The sequence below is a fragment of the Cydia amplana genome, chromosome 4 (genome assembly GCF_948474715.1).
Source record: "Cydia amplana chromosome 4, ilCydAmpl1.1, whole genome shotgun sequence".
In the NCBI taxonomy this organism is placed as follows: Eukaryota; Metazoa; Arthropoda; class Insecta; order Lepidoptera; family Tortricidae; genus Cydia; species Cydia amplana.
In genome coordinates, this window is record NC_086072.1 from 16,044,937 (window position 1) to 16,060,951 (window position 16,015).

The window sequence follows — 16,015 nt, forward strand, 5'->3', positions numbered from 1 at the left end:
TGTTACCTAAGAACTTAAAGACTTTTCCCGGAACTATGCCGGTACATCAAGTCGTATGGATGAAAGAAACAGAAAGTCGCTTGGCACTTCGATGCCTTTCATGCACTGAACCAGAGTGCAAAAATAATGCAATCAGATGCCCTCACGGTAAACATTTGGGTTTTCATGACTCGGCTCCAAACCGTGGTAATGAGCTTCAACCAAATAATGCAGTGACCAAAAATAAGCAAAACAGAATTGTACCGGCTATAAATATGCAACCTTCAAAAAAATCCAGTAAGACTAAGAACGTCAAATCAAGTGAGAGTTTGGTGAAACTGACGCCCGTTAAAATGTCCGATATTCTAATCGAACGAGCGAGCGAAGCGAAGCGAAGTTCTTACATTCGACTTTGAACACGCGGCTGGCTAGCGGCACGTCTCGGCATTTCGATGTTTTTAAGCTGAACTGACAGAAGATAGTTTGATACTCAATAACTTAAGTAAATTTGTTCTAATTTAAATAAAATTGGGTAAACGTGTAGTCGAGGGCATTATATTTTAGTCATTAAATTATGAGCAGGCCCGATCAAGAGGTTATTGAGCTAGAAGAGCTTAGAAGGCCAAAAAGCTGTTTGTGAGAGGTCTTGCTATTCTGGTCATTTTTTTGCAAGAAAAATGGTCGAGTTTAGTATCAAATGAAAGTGCTCGACTTACACTTTTATAATATCGTTTTTAAATTTACCATTTTGAAATAATTAGCAAGATAAAAATAAATTAGAATAAACATAACATATGTATTTGACATTTGACAGGAAATATTTCGGCTTAGCACAGATACAGTTTATTTTAATCTCTATGGTGGTGACTTAAATCCAGGGGAGGGACAGCCGTATACGAAGCCCTTTATTCGAAAAAATAGCGCCATCTACTTATATTACTTAACGCTAAACTTGTAAATGGCGCTTCAAAATTGATGCAAAAAAGCAAATCTTGTCAGTAGAAAAAGGCGCGAAACTCAAATTTTCTATGCGACCATATCCCTTCGCGTCTACATTTTTTCTACTGACAAGATCTGCTTGGCCAACTATATTATACATACTACTCTTTGCTTAAATCAATCAGTTAAGGGCTCCACAGACCTTGCAATAAATCCACGCGATCTTTGATCCATTGCCGCCTATAGAGCGACATAAAATAGTTGAAATTAAATAAAATGGAACTCAAAAATGTCCATAGTAAATTGTTGCCATGAATAAGCATTTTACGTCAAAAATGTGACAGTTACGTAGAAAGTGGCGTCCTCATTTATTTTCTATTATTTTATGTCGCACTATACGAGTACATACCTAAGTAGGTGCAACAAAGTCAATCGCTATATAATTTTTGGTTAACCGCGAGTTCTCAGTTCGGGGCGAACTACTAGTACTACCAAAAACACATAAACGTACATGACATGTCGGAGGTCACGGTTAAAGAAACAATACCTGCCTCTGAGCGAATGACAACATTATCTAAAACTAAAGTCATGCAACACGGTAAAGGCAAACTTGTAGCTAAAGTCAAAGACATCAGAATCGAAGGTTTCACCATCAAAACCTGTTGGTACCCCGAGGATTTTAAAGGACCAATTATTAAGCTCATCGCCAAAAAGTTTCCTCAAGGCCAAACATGTACCAAAACTAAATGTGGTCCCTCAACGTCCAAAATACCTACGTCTTTAGCAAAACCAGGTAAAGGTTCAGTATCAAGTTTATCTCGGATTAGTAAGGATACTGAAAAAGAGTCAACTGGCTCTATAATCAGTAGGTCATTGCTAACACATTATGAGAATCAGGTTTTAGAAGAAGTAATACCATCGAGTTCATTTTTTGAAGCCGAATTTGACAGCAAACTGTTTTCTGAACAGGAAGAAGCCAGGAACATGGAAAATTTGTCAGCAGTAAGACGTGTCAATCAGGAAAAATCTAATGTATTTGAAAGTGACGCAGATTCTTCTGACTTAGACATATTTTAGAAATATTTGATGTAGTATTTCGAGTATAGGCGAAGATAATGATTAACAAGTGGTGACAATTAATGTGATAGTAGTATAAGTTACGTAAAAGCAATTTGTTGTTAATTTTAATTTGTATTTAAGTCAATCATGGCCTTGTTAGTATGCTAGATGTTGATAATGTGATACTAATGTTATTGATCCCAAAGTAATTTGTTCCTAGTTTAAGGATGCTAAAGATATTTATGGTAAAAATATAGCTTCGTTTACTATTCATTAACTACAAATTTTCTAGTTTTTTCTTCCGTGTAATGCAGCAGCTTTATAAGGTTAAATTACACATTTGCACATTTTAATATCTGGTTGCATGTTTGAGAGCCTTTTTTAATAATATTTCCATTGATTTTGAAATATGTAATCCATATATAATGTTGATTTTTAATGTGTCTAAATTATAAGTGGATCAAAATATAAAACTCTTTAAATATGAATAATATCAACTGTTTTGTTAAAAGTATTCTTGTACTTCACATCTACAGTGTCTATTGTCCAGCTGGGAATAGGTATACGAAATATTTATAAGTAGATAACTATATAAAAACTAATTGTTTATCTCAAATACTACAATATAAAAAGTGATAACTAGTAGTAGGTACTAGTTAGTAGTTGTTTGATACATTTTTTATTTGTACGCGTTGTTGATTTAAGGGTAACTCTTTAAATTACTAGCGTCCGTCAGGCTCGACGGTTAAGCTTTGAGTAGCTCAGGCTCAGCTTGGCGTTTGTTGCAGAGGCTTTGTATTAATATTCTTAATAAAATTCCACTTTTACGAAATATAAATTTTGGGCACATAATTATTATGTTATGTATTTCAAATCGAAATAACGAGCTTTTTTTTAATTTCCAACAAAAAATAACCTTAGTTCTTTTATACTGTATTGCTTATTTCTATAGGCTTTGTATTGCGGTAACTCAAATGGAAATTCTAAAATTTTACCTATTAAATTTGTGGGTCAATTTTTTCGTTTTTAAATTGAAAGAGCTTGTTATCTCGAGTAGAAGTACCATAAATTGTGCCCATAATTTAGTAAAAGTGGCACTTTTTAAAGAAATACTCGATATGCTAGATTGAACATGGGCATTCGAAATACATTTTCGGTTAATTATTGAACTTGGCTGATTTAGGCAGTTCTTAGCATTTTTCTCATTTTAGTGTATATATATCATTCCTGTGTTTATTTTTTTCATTCCGTTGGGAAAAATGGCATTCAGGTGGAGTGTTATATCATTCCTTTGCATACTTATCATTCAAGTGCGAGTCATTTTCTTCATTCCGGTGGAAAAATGTCATTTAGGTGGAGTGTTATATCATTCCTGTGTATACTTATCATTCACGTGCGAGTCAATTTTTTTAATCTCCGATAATTCTCAAAAGACTTAAGATATCAAGTGCTCTGTAAGAGGCTTATCAAAGAACAGTCTGAGGTGTCGATTGACATTAAAAGAAACAACGAAGAATGGTAAATAAAGAATTACACCGGAATGACACAAAAAACTAGTACTGTTGAAATTGACCCACCTGCAGATGGTTTTAAGCACATTTTATTTCCTAATTTCTCTTGTCTCTAGCTGTCAGATGCACCCAAGCCATATAAATAGAAAGGTGCTAAATTGCACCTAACAGTATAGTTAGTTAGCGCCAGTGCAAGGCAATGACCGCAGCTCTCTGACATTTCGATTGTCCATCATGTGTGACAGTTGTACAATATAAACATTCAGCAATATTATAACTGATTGAAATATAAAAGAGGTACTTAATCGTCAGCGCGTGACAAAACGCAATGCCTCTACATCACATAACTCGGGTAAATCCATCTCAGGTCAGATTATGCGATTTTGGTATTAAGAAACGGTAATAGGGTAGATATTAGCTGAGAGGGTCGAATGGATTTACCCGAGTTTGAAGTAACCTACACCGCGAACACGCCAGGGCTGGTAATGAACTTGTGTACCAATTAAATACAGCTGATAGGTACAGAGCTCCTGTGGGTACAGAAATATAAGTACCTATGTATAATCGAGCAGTCTTATCATTTAAATACGTGTCGCATGGTCGTTTCCGTTAAAAAGGACAATAATTAAAAAAGGTTGAATAATCGGTGAGTAGGAACTTATTAAGTCACCTTTTGTTAGTTAAATAGTACTGAAACATTGTCAACCAGTCAATCTTATAAGTATGCTTAGTGAACTCAAGTCAATGTAGTGGTAGTGCTAATTTTATTGTGGTCTCCCTAATAGTGTGGTAAGTACGATGTAGTGTGCTTAAAGTTCAAGTGCGTTGACTTTTCATGTTTGCTATCTATGTAACGGTCAAACGTCAAACTGAAGGTGCCGAGATCAAAACCTCAATTATCTTGGATTATATAATTTAAATTGGACATTTATTTCGCATCTACACGGATTAGATATCTAAGTACAATTAATTACCTATTTAAGTATATGAAGTCATTGAAAAATAAAAATAAACTGTGTTATTTATTTATTTATTTAATTTATTTAAACTTTATTGCACAATAAATGAAGAGTACAAATGGCGGACTTAATGCCAGAAGGCATTGTTAGTGTTAGCTGCATATTAAATAGAACCTATTAGTATTTCGAAAGTAGGTACATCATTTTTTTTGCCTGTAATTTCGCAGTTAGCAAACTTTATTCGATATAAGTTTTACAATGTTTTCACTAGGTATTTCTAACACGAGTAGAAGTAATGCATAGTCAATTTCTGAGACGTCTGATTACCTTTGTAGGTACTTACACGTTTTTCCAGTCAAGCTAAATATAGGTACTTATATACAGGGTGGCCAAAAAGTAGTGGATCAAACGAAACAGGGAGATAAAGGAGGTAATTTCCAACAAAAAATCTTTCTACAGCATGGCCCTTCATTGCAGGAAAAGTTATGATTTTTTTTTATCAAACTACCGAGTTTTTTTTACAATTTACACAATAAAAAAATAAATTGATTAAAAGCAATAAAGCAAAAGATGTTGAATTGTGACTAGATAATGTATCAATACTACAAAAATTGTATTCATTGAAGAAAAAACAAAAATTCATAACTTTTCGTGAAATGAAGTTATGGCCATGCTGTAGAAAGATTTTTTGTTGGAAAGAAATGCTCCATATGGCAGTTATGAGGCCATATGGAGCATTTCGCGAAATTGCCGACGATGTCCCGTACAAACGCGAATTTTTTGAAGATTTGAAAACCTATATAAGAGTTTTGTTTGTCACAATATCTGGATGTGAAAAATGGTCATTAAAATAATCATCGACTTGAAACGTTGAAAAAATATAGGTATATTACGAAAAAAATCCTATATAATGTTAATTTGGTCGCGATTTGTAAGCTTGGGTGTGCCCTAGGTATTCCTGCAGCCGACTGTACTTCTGCCTAGATGCAAAACGGCCTTATATAATGTTTATTATGTTCATGTAATTGCATTATATCTAGTGCATGGCCTCGGAATGATTCTCGTTATCAATGTTATCATGGCTGTAGTAGAGACGACTATTGTGGGTGAATAGTTGAATACCACAGAACAAGTAGAATGGCGATGCGAGCAGTGTACGTGTCGCCGCGGGGTTTTGAGCAAACGCTCGCATGCTACTCGCCCGCGCTGACCGAAAATGAAATAAACATGCCTTTTTGCGCTACAATAACGTTCAGCCAGCCTATTATGGATAGCTTTATCCATCTTTATCCACGTGATAAAATAACTGTCACTGTTTAACACCGTGGGAAAGAAAGTGACGAACACCGTTTTATCACGCTGTCACGTAGACAAGAACGACCATCATATCCGTACAGATTAAGAAGCCAGACGTCAAATCTGTCTAAAGGAGGCGTATCCATTCACCACGCACACAATTTTTTACTACCGTTGCGCGAGTGTTAGTAAATGTGGAGAGGAACGAGCGGCGACACCGGTTCCGATACTAACTGTGCGCGATAGCCATTCTAACCTCTTTAATATGTTCTGTGGTGAATACATTGCCGGCTCGCGTGTCCACTATAAATAAATAACAACTTTAACCTTTACAATGCGGTCAATTAATTATCACTTTTTGCGTACTATTTCAATATCCATATCACGCGTAAGATAAGTTAAGGAAAAACGCTTTGCGTGATAGGTTATTTATTCGGAGAACTGATCTTCCAATCATTGTACAAATTCTAGACGTCTTTAGAGGGGGCTGACGTAAAATTTTACAAAAAGAGATATTTACAAGGGCAGCCTCCAACCGAAACCTTAGTTGGTTAAAGTTGGCTGGATATAATAAAATCACGAAAACATGTCGAATTTCCGTTTATTTTCAGATTTTTCAGTATCGTTACCCTGCATATTTATTATAGCAGTATAATTCTACTAATAATTCTAGTACATATGAAATAGTCATATAGCTGAGGGATTTGACAAGTAATGGAGATAAAAGGAAAAACAAAAACCCGCGTGACGGCCATATCTTCCGTCGCAATACTCGCAATTTAATGTTCGCGCAGCGCGCCATATCATTTGTTTCCGTCTAATTTCCTGGCTTTACCTACGCCCCCTCTTAACCCTTCGTATGTATAAGCACTGATCAGTTCGAACGAATTTAAACCTATTGTATTAAACAATGGATTTAAATTCGTGCGCACTGCTTAGTGCTTAGACATACGAAGGCTTAAATGAAAACAAGATAAAGTTGTACAAATATATTCTAAGCTTTCTGATTGGCACGCGAAATTGCAGTTAGTTGTAAATGTATACATAAATTGGAGAAACGCAGCAGACTAGCAGTACTTGATTGAGAAACTGGGTAAGTGAGCTTGGCCAAATAAGTCTCTCTGTCAGGCTCTGTCTTGGTCACTTTTCACTTTAAGTGCCAGTTAATAGTTAATACACCGTTACTAACAGATACAACTGTCATCTGTCTTTAGTTGTAAATCGTTAAGCTTCGCTGTTCGCTTACTTAATTTAAATTACTATATTATAAGTACAAAACGGGTAAGTTATAAGTTTTATGTATTCAATTATTATAAAATGGAGCTGATCTGATGATACAAACGGTAACGAGGCCGTCGACGCCAATATATTCGTAATCGGAACGAAAAATGGCAACTGCACCGAGTTTAGGTTATCTCGACGATATATGGAAAGGTTTATTTAGTACCTAATACTACTTACTACTACTACTACTACTACTACTTCTTACTACTTTAGTAGCTATAAAAAAAAATGTGTCAAATATTACATAAACAATATACTTGTGACGGCCAAGACATATAATTATGTTTCCTATAACTCCACACATTTTTATTTGGACTTCGTTTTGCAACTCTTATTATATTTTCCCTCACTTTCCTAAGCAAAACATGTTAAGTAGATATTCGTTTATCAAGTTCAATTAAAACCGTTAAACAAGTGGCTAAAGCTAATTCCATAACCAATAGTATTGAAGTAAGTCGGCGAAGGAAGTCATCGTCCGCTGTCCAGTGGCGTGCATCCCACCGGGAACGGGTTGATCGCGGTTTTTAACCGCCTTCAAAAAAAAAAAAGGAGGTTCTCAGTTTGACCCGTATGTATGTATGTATGTATATTTGTTCGCGATTATCTCGCGTTTGGCTGAACCGATTTTAATGCGGTTTTCAGAAAAGTGTTTGTTACATTCTGGAGAAGGTTTTAGTATACATAGATCTGAGCTGATGCTGAACCATGGCTGTACCTAGTGGAACTCAGGTTTCGTGCATCATAGGCACACGCTGTTTTGGTCATCCGACACGCCTTGATGAGCACTTGGGAGAGCAGTACCCAAGATAGAGCTGATGCTGAACCTTGGATGTACCTAGTGGAACTCAGGATGTACCTAGTGGAACTCAGGATGTACCTAGTGGAACTCATGTTTGGTGCAACATAGGGACACGCTATTTTGGTTATCCGTCATATCTTGATGAGCACTTGGGAGAGCAGTACCCAAGATAGAGCTGATGCTGTACCCTGGCTGTACCTAATGGAACTCAGGTTTGGTGCAACATAGGCGCACTCTGTTTTTGGTCATCCGACTCGTCTTGATGAGCACTTGAGAGAGCAGTACCCAAGATAGAGCTGATGCTGAACCCTGGCTGTACCTAGTGGAACTCAGGTTTGGTGCAACATAGGCCCACGCTATTTTGGTCATCTGTCACATCTTGATGAGCACTTGGGAGAGCAGTACCCAAGATAGAGCTGATGCTGGATCCTGGCTGTACCTAGTGGAACTCAGGTTTGGTGCAACATAGGCCCACGCTATTTTGGTCATCTGTCACATCTTGATGAGCATTTGGGAGAGCAGTAATACCCAAGATAGAGCTGATGCTGAACCCTGGCTGTACCTAGTAGAACTCAGGATTGGTGCAACTTAGGCCCACGCTATTTTGGTCATCTGTCACATCTTGATGAGCATTTGGGAGAGTAGTACCCGCGATAAAGCTGATGCTGAACCCTGGCTGTACCTATAGTGGAACTCAGGTTTGGTGCAACATAGGCCCACGCTATTTTGGTCATCCGTCACATCGTGATGAGCACTTGGGAGAGCAGTACCCAAGATAGAGCTGATGCTGAACCCTGGCTGTACCTAGTGGAACTTAGGTTTGGTGCAACATAGGCACACTTTGTTTTGGTTAGCCGAATTGTTGTCATGTGCCTATGTTGCAGAGTTCCGCTAGGTGGATCGATCATTTTTTTTCTAACGGCCTTTAAAAAAGGAAGTTCTCAGTTTGACCCGTATGTTTGTATGTATGTTTGTTCGTGATTATCTCGTGTTTGACTGAACCGATTTTGATGCGGTTTTCAAAAAAGTGTTTGTTACATTCTGGAGAAAGTTTTAGTGTACAGTACATGGGTGGTTTGAAAAACCAATTGGACCCGGCACGGTAGGTTGCGATGCTATCGGTATACCTAGTTACCTACCATCAAATTTAAGTTGCTGAAACCGATTTAGATAAAATAGTGGGAGTGGGAGTCGGAGTCGGACTCGCACTGGGAATGGGAGTGGGACTGGGACTGGAAGTGGGAGTGGCAGTGGGAGTGGGAGCAATATTAATACAAATCGTTTAGCCGTCATATTATGTTTTGTCGCGATTATCATCGAGTTAGGCTATCAGTTCAGCAACATTAGTAGGTAGGTATAGTTACTTACTAGCCCAAAACTAAATGGAGATCCTAACAAACTAGTAATTTTAGCCCAAAACCTAAAAAAATGAAGTACCTATCACTAAAAAGTAAAAAATAAATAAAAAAGAATAAAAAAATTAAATAAAATAAATAAAAAAGAATAAAAAAATTAAAAATAAACAAAAAGAAAAACTTTAAAAAATATAACTTAATATAATTTCTTTTTAAAAAAAAGGGAACCGCCTTCAAAAAACTAACCCACTGAAAAGCACAAAATAATTTTTATATGGCACCCCTATACATGTCCAGTCCCTATATCCCGTCGTAAAGCAAATTTCTGACAAAAAGTAATTAATACCTAATAATAAGAAAATTAATAACCATCCGGGTAATTACTTAGTTTTTGAAGGCGGTGCCAAACCAACAAAAACATTCTTTGCTACCAATCAGAAAAAAAATACGAGTATGTAGTACCTACAAGAACTAAATTAATGAGTAAACTAAGTATGTCTTTATAATGCAAGTACGTGCAGCGTTCTTCGTTGTCTAAAATATCGGTTCTCTAAAATTTTGGTTTGGCACCGACTTCAAAAACGAAGTAATTACCCGGATGGTTATTAATTTTCTTATTATTAGGTATTAATTACTTTTTGTCAGAAATTTGCTTTACGACGAGATATAGGGACTGGACATGTATAGGGGTGCCATATAAAAATTATTTTGTGCTTTTCAGTGGGTTAGTTTTTTGAAGGCGGTTCCCTTTTTTTTAAAAAGAAATTATATTAAGTTATATTTTTTAAAGTTTTTCTTTTTGTTTATTTTTAATTTTTTTATTCTTTTTTATTTATTTTATTTAATTTTTTTATTCTTTTTTATTACATTATTATAAAATTCCATTCCCCACAAATATAACTTCTCTACACCCACTGCGCCTTTGCTACCTTCGTGTGACGGCACATTAAAGCTTTACAGCAATGAATCTGGTAAAGATGGATAAGAATCGTTGGAAACGTAACAGGTTGAAGTCATGCCAATTAACTTTTTTTTGGTTTTAATTCAATGACGTGATACTTTTGGGCACCGGTGAGTTCATAGCGCTCTGTCGGAAACGATGAGTCCGTTTTAGATTTCGCAGGGCGATTATACATTTTAAGGGCTATATATGTTCTATGATTCTATAATTATTTTGATAATATATGTATGTCTAATTATGGGTAAACTTTGGCCAAAACCATATTCTTAGTTCACAAAAATAAATACATCTTACTGGCTTGATAGCGTCTCAAGGCAGTTATTTTAAGCGCTTTTTGATGGCCAAGGTTTTTTATTTGTTTTGGGTTGTTTAAAGATAACGGACTTCAAAATTGGTTGTGATGCTCCGGCATCGCGATGTAACTTAAGAGCACATTGACCTAAGAGTAAGTGAGACTAGGTTACTGCCAATTACTTTCATGCATGTCGATTAGGTCCGGTTCCTTGATCTGACATTTAGAGGTTAATCATAACATGCTGAGTACTGAGCTATGACTCAATTCGATCCAAGTCAGATTCATCGCTCGCGAAGGAACTTTTTTTGATTAATTTTAAATATAATTAATCAAATTGTTCAGATTGATGATGTTATTGTATCGTTTGTTACTTTGTCATATTTTTTGTAGCAAAATCATGTTTATTCAACAAAATGAAAGAAAAATGACTAGGTAGGCAGCTAACCGGTATATTCAATAAACAATTAATTTTTTGCTCAACATTGGGGTTTTGATTGAATTGTTGGGCAGTGTTTTAAGTTTTTTTAACCACTCACATGATTCCGATTTTAACAAAAGGTGCCCTGAACTGCTCTGCCATTTCGCAGATACGACGGCACAGTGTCATGATATTTTCAAAAATCGATAACTTTACTTCTGCTAAAGCATTTGCAACGATTCTTTTGGTTTTTTAATGATAAAGAAACAAAGAATTTATTTTACTACTATAGCATTGTGCTGTTATAATAAAAATAATTATTAAAAATTCACAAAGTTGACCCAATGAAATAATGTCCGCGTTATAGTAGAAAACTATTTTTAATTAAAAATCTAAATCGATAACGTATCTTTTTTTTGTATTCAATTTAAAGAAGACTTAATAAGCTTTTAATTGGTACTAAACATCTTGATAGCTCACCTATGAAATTGCCGAGTAAAACTAATTCAAATTCCGATAAGAAACTTTCGAATTGCTCAATCTGCTGTGAAACTATATATTATGTTCATGATTTTTTTGTGGCTAATTTAGACACTGAAGTACTAAAATATAGTAAAAAACAGTTTAAGACACTAATAATCTTGAAATAAAATGCATAACTTATGCAATTATAACGATGATAGTAGCTATATAACTTAAAATAACAAAAGAGTATCTACGTACCTACTAAATTTTGGTGTTTTTATAATTGCCGATCACCAACAACCGAACTAACTTATAACTACACTAATACGTTTAATACATCCACCATAACACACACTTCACAACATATTAAGCACAATAAACCAATAATAACTATTAACACATAAAATTATACTGATTACAAACGTAAATAAGCCGGTAAACTGACTTCTTCCATCTCAAAAATAAAGATGGCTACCCATTTAGGGTGGAGACACAACAGCGCGCGGTGCAGATGTTCAACAGAAATAGGAACTTTAAAATTGTAATACCTAATTAATTATTTATTTAATCGTATAATTATTTAGTTTATTCAATGTAAATAGCAAAGAAATATTAGTAAATACAAATTATAAGTAAGTAGTAAAAAAATCCCAAAACGCGTATGCAACGCGTCTAGTACACCACATGCCTTACGATATGCAGAAATGCTTTAAGCAACCACAGTTGCCGGGTTTGTACTTACAATTTACCGTCACATGTTTTGATCGCTAATCCTGTGTAATACACAGTGATTTAATACATTCTATGGTTTATTAATGTAACTTAATAATCGAACTAGTTAATGTCTATTGGTTGCTCAAGATATATTTAGTAATCTTAGAAATGTAGGGCATTCAAATAAGAAACACGTCAAGAATCTACAGAACTATTGTTTTGAAGTGATATTATTTGGTCATCAATATTAAGTAGGTCTAAAATATAGTTTTAAACTAATAGACCAATAAACGCGGAGTAGTTTAATATACATTACTAATAGAAATATCTAAATTTGAATACTTGAGGCATTTTAAAACACGCAGCAACTTTTTACACATCGCACTTCCTGAACAACTTGCAAAGTAAAATAGATAAGAAATACTGTGGTTGTGTCTATATGGTTGAAACATTTTTTAAATATTGTCACGTTGGTAGTCTGTGTTTTAAAAATTGTTTATACCGTATCTGTGCAGCCCTTCACAGATAATAAATAAAAAACCGCATACACTCCTTTTGCAACTCGAGTTGCGACGATCATTTTAGAGGTGCGCAATCTTGAAACTCTAGTTGCTGGAATCATGTGAGTGGTTATGCAGGTTAATCTAGGGGCACGATCGCGGAAAAGACGCAAGAGATCCACGCTCGTGATTCATTGCCGAATACATTATAGGTATTGGCCATTAATTACCGTGTCAACTAGTTTTTGTTTCAGCACTATGCCTAATTGTGCTGGTTCGGGAAGGCACAAAGCACTTTTAATTTTAGGAGCATCCTTACAATTTAACTAATGGCTTTGATCTATGATCATGTTCGTTGAAAACAACAAAAAAAGGTCGGGATAAGCCAACAGTCACTCAATGTTATTTTTAAACCGTCTTACAATTACTTAAGCATACTATAATTATGATAAAATAATGAAGCTTGTAAATTCGACTCAGTAGTTCTTTATACTTACTTGGCATTAAATAAGACTTTCTTAATTTCTTTTTCACCTCAGCAGCTCGAACAAGGGTACTTTGCTACTTAAAAACAGTGAGCAAAATTGCATTTTGCTCACTGAGTGAGACAAAATGAGCAAAATGCGATTTTGCTCACTCAGTGAGCAAAATTCGATTTTGCTCACTGTTTTTAAGTAGCAAAGTACCCTTGTTCGAGCTGCTGAGGTGAAAACTTAAATGTTGGTATATCTTACGAAAACCTGAGTGAATAGAGGTTAGTGATGAAGAAGGAATACATTTTTCGGGTTCTCTAATATGTTCTCACTGCTGAGGTGAAAAGTTTTGTGAACTACACGAGATCAAAGTTATTTACATCTCGTGCGCTTTTGAGTCCCTTACTACGCTCAAGATTCTAAATTAGATTCACTCGCTACGCTCGTGAATCTAGTATAGAATCTTTCGCTTGCACGGGACTCAAAATAAGCACTCGAAGAAATATCAAACTTTGATCTCTTGTTGTACAAATAACTATTTTCGCATTCAATTAAATTCTGACCAAATTATTATTAAACCTAAATAAAAATTATTACAAACAGAGAACATTTAACAAATTAGATCAAGTACTCACCAATGACAACACAGTAAACAACACACAGCAGAACCAAGGGCTTGTACATCGTGATCTATTTACTGTTAAGTAATTACAAATAGTAGCGAAGTGGCCAGCGCGGGCGGCGGCGAGAGGCGGAATGGAGCGCCCGCGCCGCCGGCCGGGTTAAAAGCGGTAAAACCTGCGCGCGCCGCCCTCGCCGGAGCCCCCTGCCCGCTCGGGCAAACCTTCACTGGGAACATTACTTTTAAAGGGGTACTTACACACTTTTTAATTGAAAGTTTAACTACTTATATGCAAATTATATCCAGTTTCAACCATGCACTGACACTTGAAGGGCTGGTAGCGGTAACGCGTCTTCCAAAATGGAAGCAACTCAAGTATAGGTACGTAGAGCCAAAGATTTTAATTTCGGACCCATTTTGTACCCTGTCACAGTGACAATAATAGTATGAGGTCTCTATAGAGACTTTCATATTGATTGTCACTGTGACAAGGTACGAAATGGGTCATAAATTAAAATTTTCGGCCGTACATAATTATTTCGAACCCCGGTTCGTAGAATAAGCTCATGGAACTTCTACTCTTCAAGAAACTCAAATCTGGGCTAGTGTGGGGACTGTCAGCCCAGCCTGGCTAGCTGGGCTCTATGGCTCTAATGAGAGTCCAGTGCCCATCATTTGAATACGTAGAAACTAAAGATTACTATATATTTTGTAGTTTTCTTTATACAATCCGCCGTTTGCCAGCTCACTCCCCCAATTGGTAAGCTAGATGCATCTTTACAGTGATAACTTCCTGGACACAATTGTAAAGTCACGTGGTCACGTGAGCCGCGAGCGGCAGGAGATCTTACGGATTATGTCATATGACTGACGTAACAGGCATTAAAGACCAATACATATACTATAGAAACTTGCCAGGGACTAGGTATACCTACTGTCAGAAGATTAACAAACATTGTCATCGAATTACCTAGACAAATTACAAACTGTCTCGAAAATCAGTTAAAATGCGCTTTATTTTCTCGGATAAGTATTTAAATCTTAGCATGCCATTTTAGTTCGGAATTAGAATACTTTCTTCCTTCAATGTTTAAGGTGAGTCGCGAATTCGCGATTGTTATTTTAGACTAGACAAATCTAACACTCCTATTGTTGATAGTAACATTGCACCACAATAGAATAAGTGTTATAGCCAGTGTTCGACTGATACTTGTGCACATTGAACCCAAATTATGATTGTGAAGTCTAGTTTGTAGAGTCTGTAGTTTGAACTTATTGACGTCGTTAGCTCCAGACAGGCAGACACTGCAATGACGATGCGGTTTGATACTGGTTTCATCAGGATCCGTATCAAATATGTAATCTATGTAATTTTTTGCAAAAGACGCAGTTCAATCAGGTTCCGACGTCTGTTCAATGTTCATTAAATAGTAGATACTCGTACTTTAATCGATAAGGGATGTCAACCTTAACAACGTTATTCATTGACATATATATCTCAGGACTAGCCTTACGGGCAATAAGAATGGAGCATGAATGGGGCCAGTACAGCGGTGTGAAAACGCTGCAACGCGATTGGTCGCAACTAGTTGCGTTAGACTATACGATTGGCTCGAATTCGTCAGTGACACCGCTGAACTAGTACCATTTTAAGTGCACGTAAGGCCAGTCCTGAGATATATATGTCAATGACTTTATTACATTGTTTGTAATTAATCATGACACTGTTACTGACCCTAATCCGGTACACATTTTAGGGGATTATATTCATAGCGTTAAACCGCTTTAGGGTAAAACCACCTATAGCCCTAAATGTAAATTACAGACGGCATTGTTTTTTAGTGTCCGAGAGTATTTATGACACAAGCAACATTTTAAAAACACCAAAAGTTGTAAGGTCATGATATACTCGTAATTATCTGCCCGACCGACCGAGCTTAACAGCCATAACATATCAGCCATTGAAAAACGCATTCAATTGTTTATTGTAGTATGCAATAAATTCAAGATTCATACTGATTTTCTACTGGACGTTACGGCTTTTGTGTGCAGTGGAATTATGGTCTCTATGACAGGTAATTTTTTTATGTGGAATAGCCGTCATGTAAAATAATTTTTTGTTAGCACTTAATTTGTTTAGAAATGTACATTAAATATAAAATTTTAACAACGCCCTACGCATTATGACAAAAATCCATTTATACCAAAAATACCTTACATCGTTTTGGAATAGAGCTGATACTCTTCAAACTGCGGCATCGATTTTCATCAATTATAGCTAAATAACCACCGCAAAGAAACTCGCTTTCACGTAAAAAAAAGCCGCATCAAAATCGGTCCATCTGTTTGAGAGTTACGATGCCACAGACAGACAGACAGACATTGG

The 16,015-nt window shown here is 36.0% G+C and overlaps 1 protein-coding gene across 1 annotated transcript in view; it reads right to left on the reverse strand.

Annotated features, from left to right (window-relative positions):
* LOC134647317 (uncharacterized) overlaps positions 1-16,015 on the reverse strand; it is a 72,501-nt gene that overhangs the window by 6,014 nt on the left and 50,472 nt on the right. Inside the window, exon 2 of the mRNA XM_063501620.1 lies at positions 13,643-13,706. Within this exon, the coding sequence (XP_063357690.1) occupies positions 13,643-13,691 (49 nt within the window). The 5' untranslated portion in view covers positions 13,692-13,706. The remainder of the gene's footprint in view (positions 1-13,642; positions 13,707-16,015) is intronic.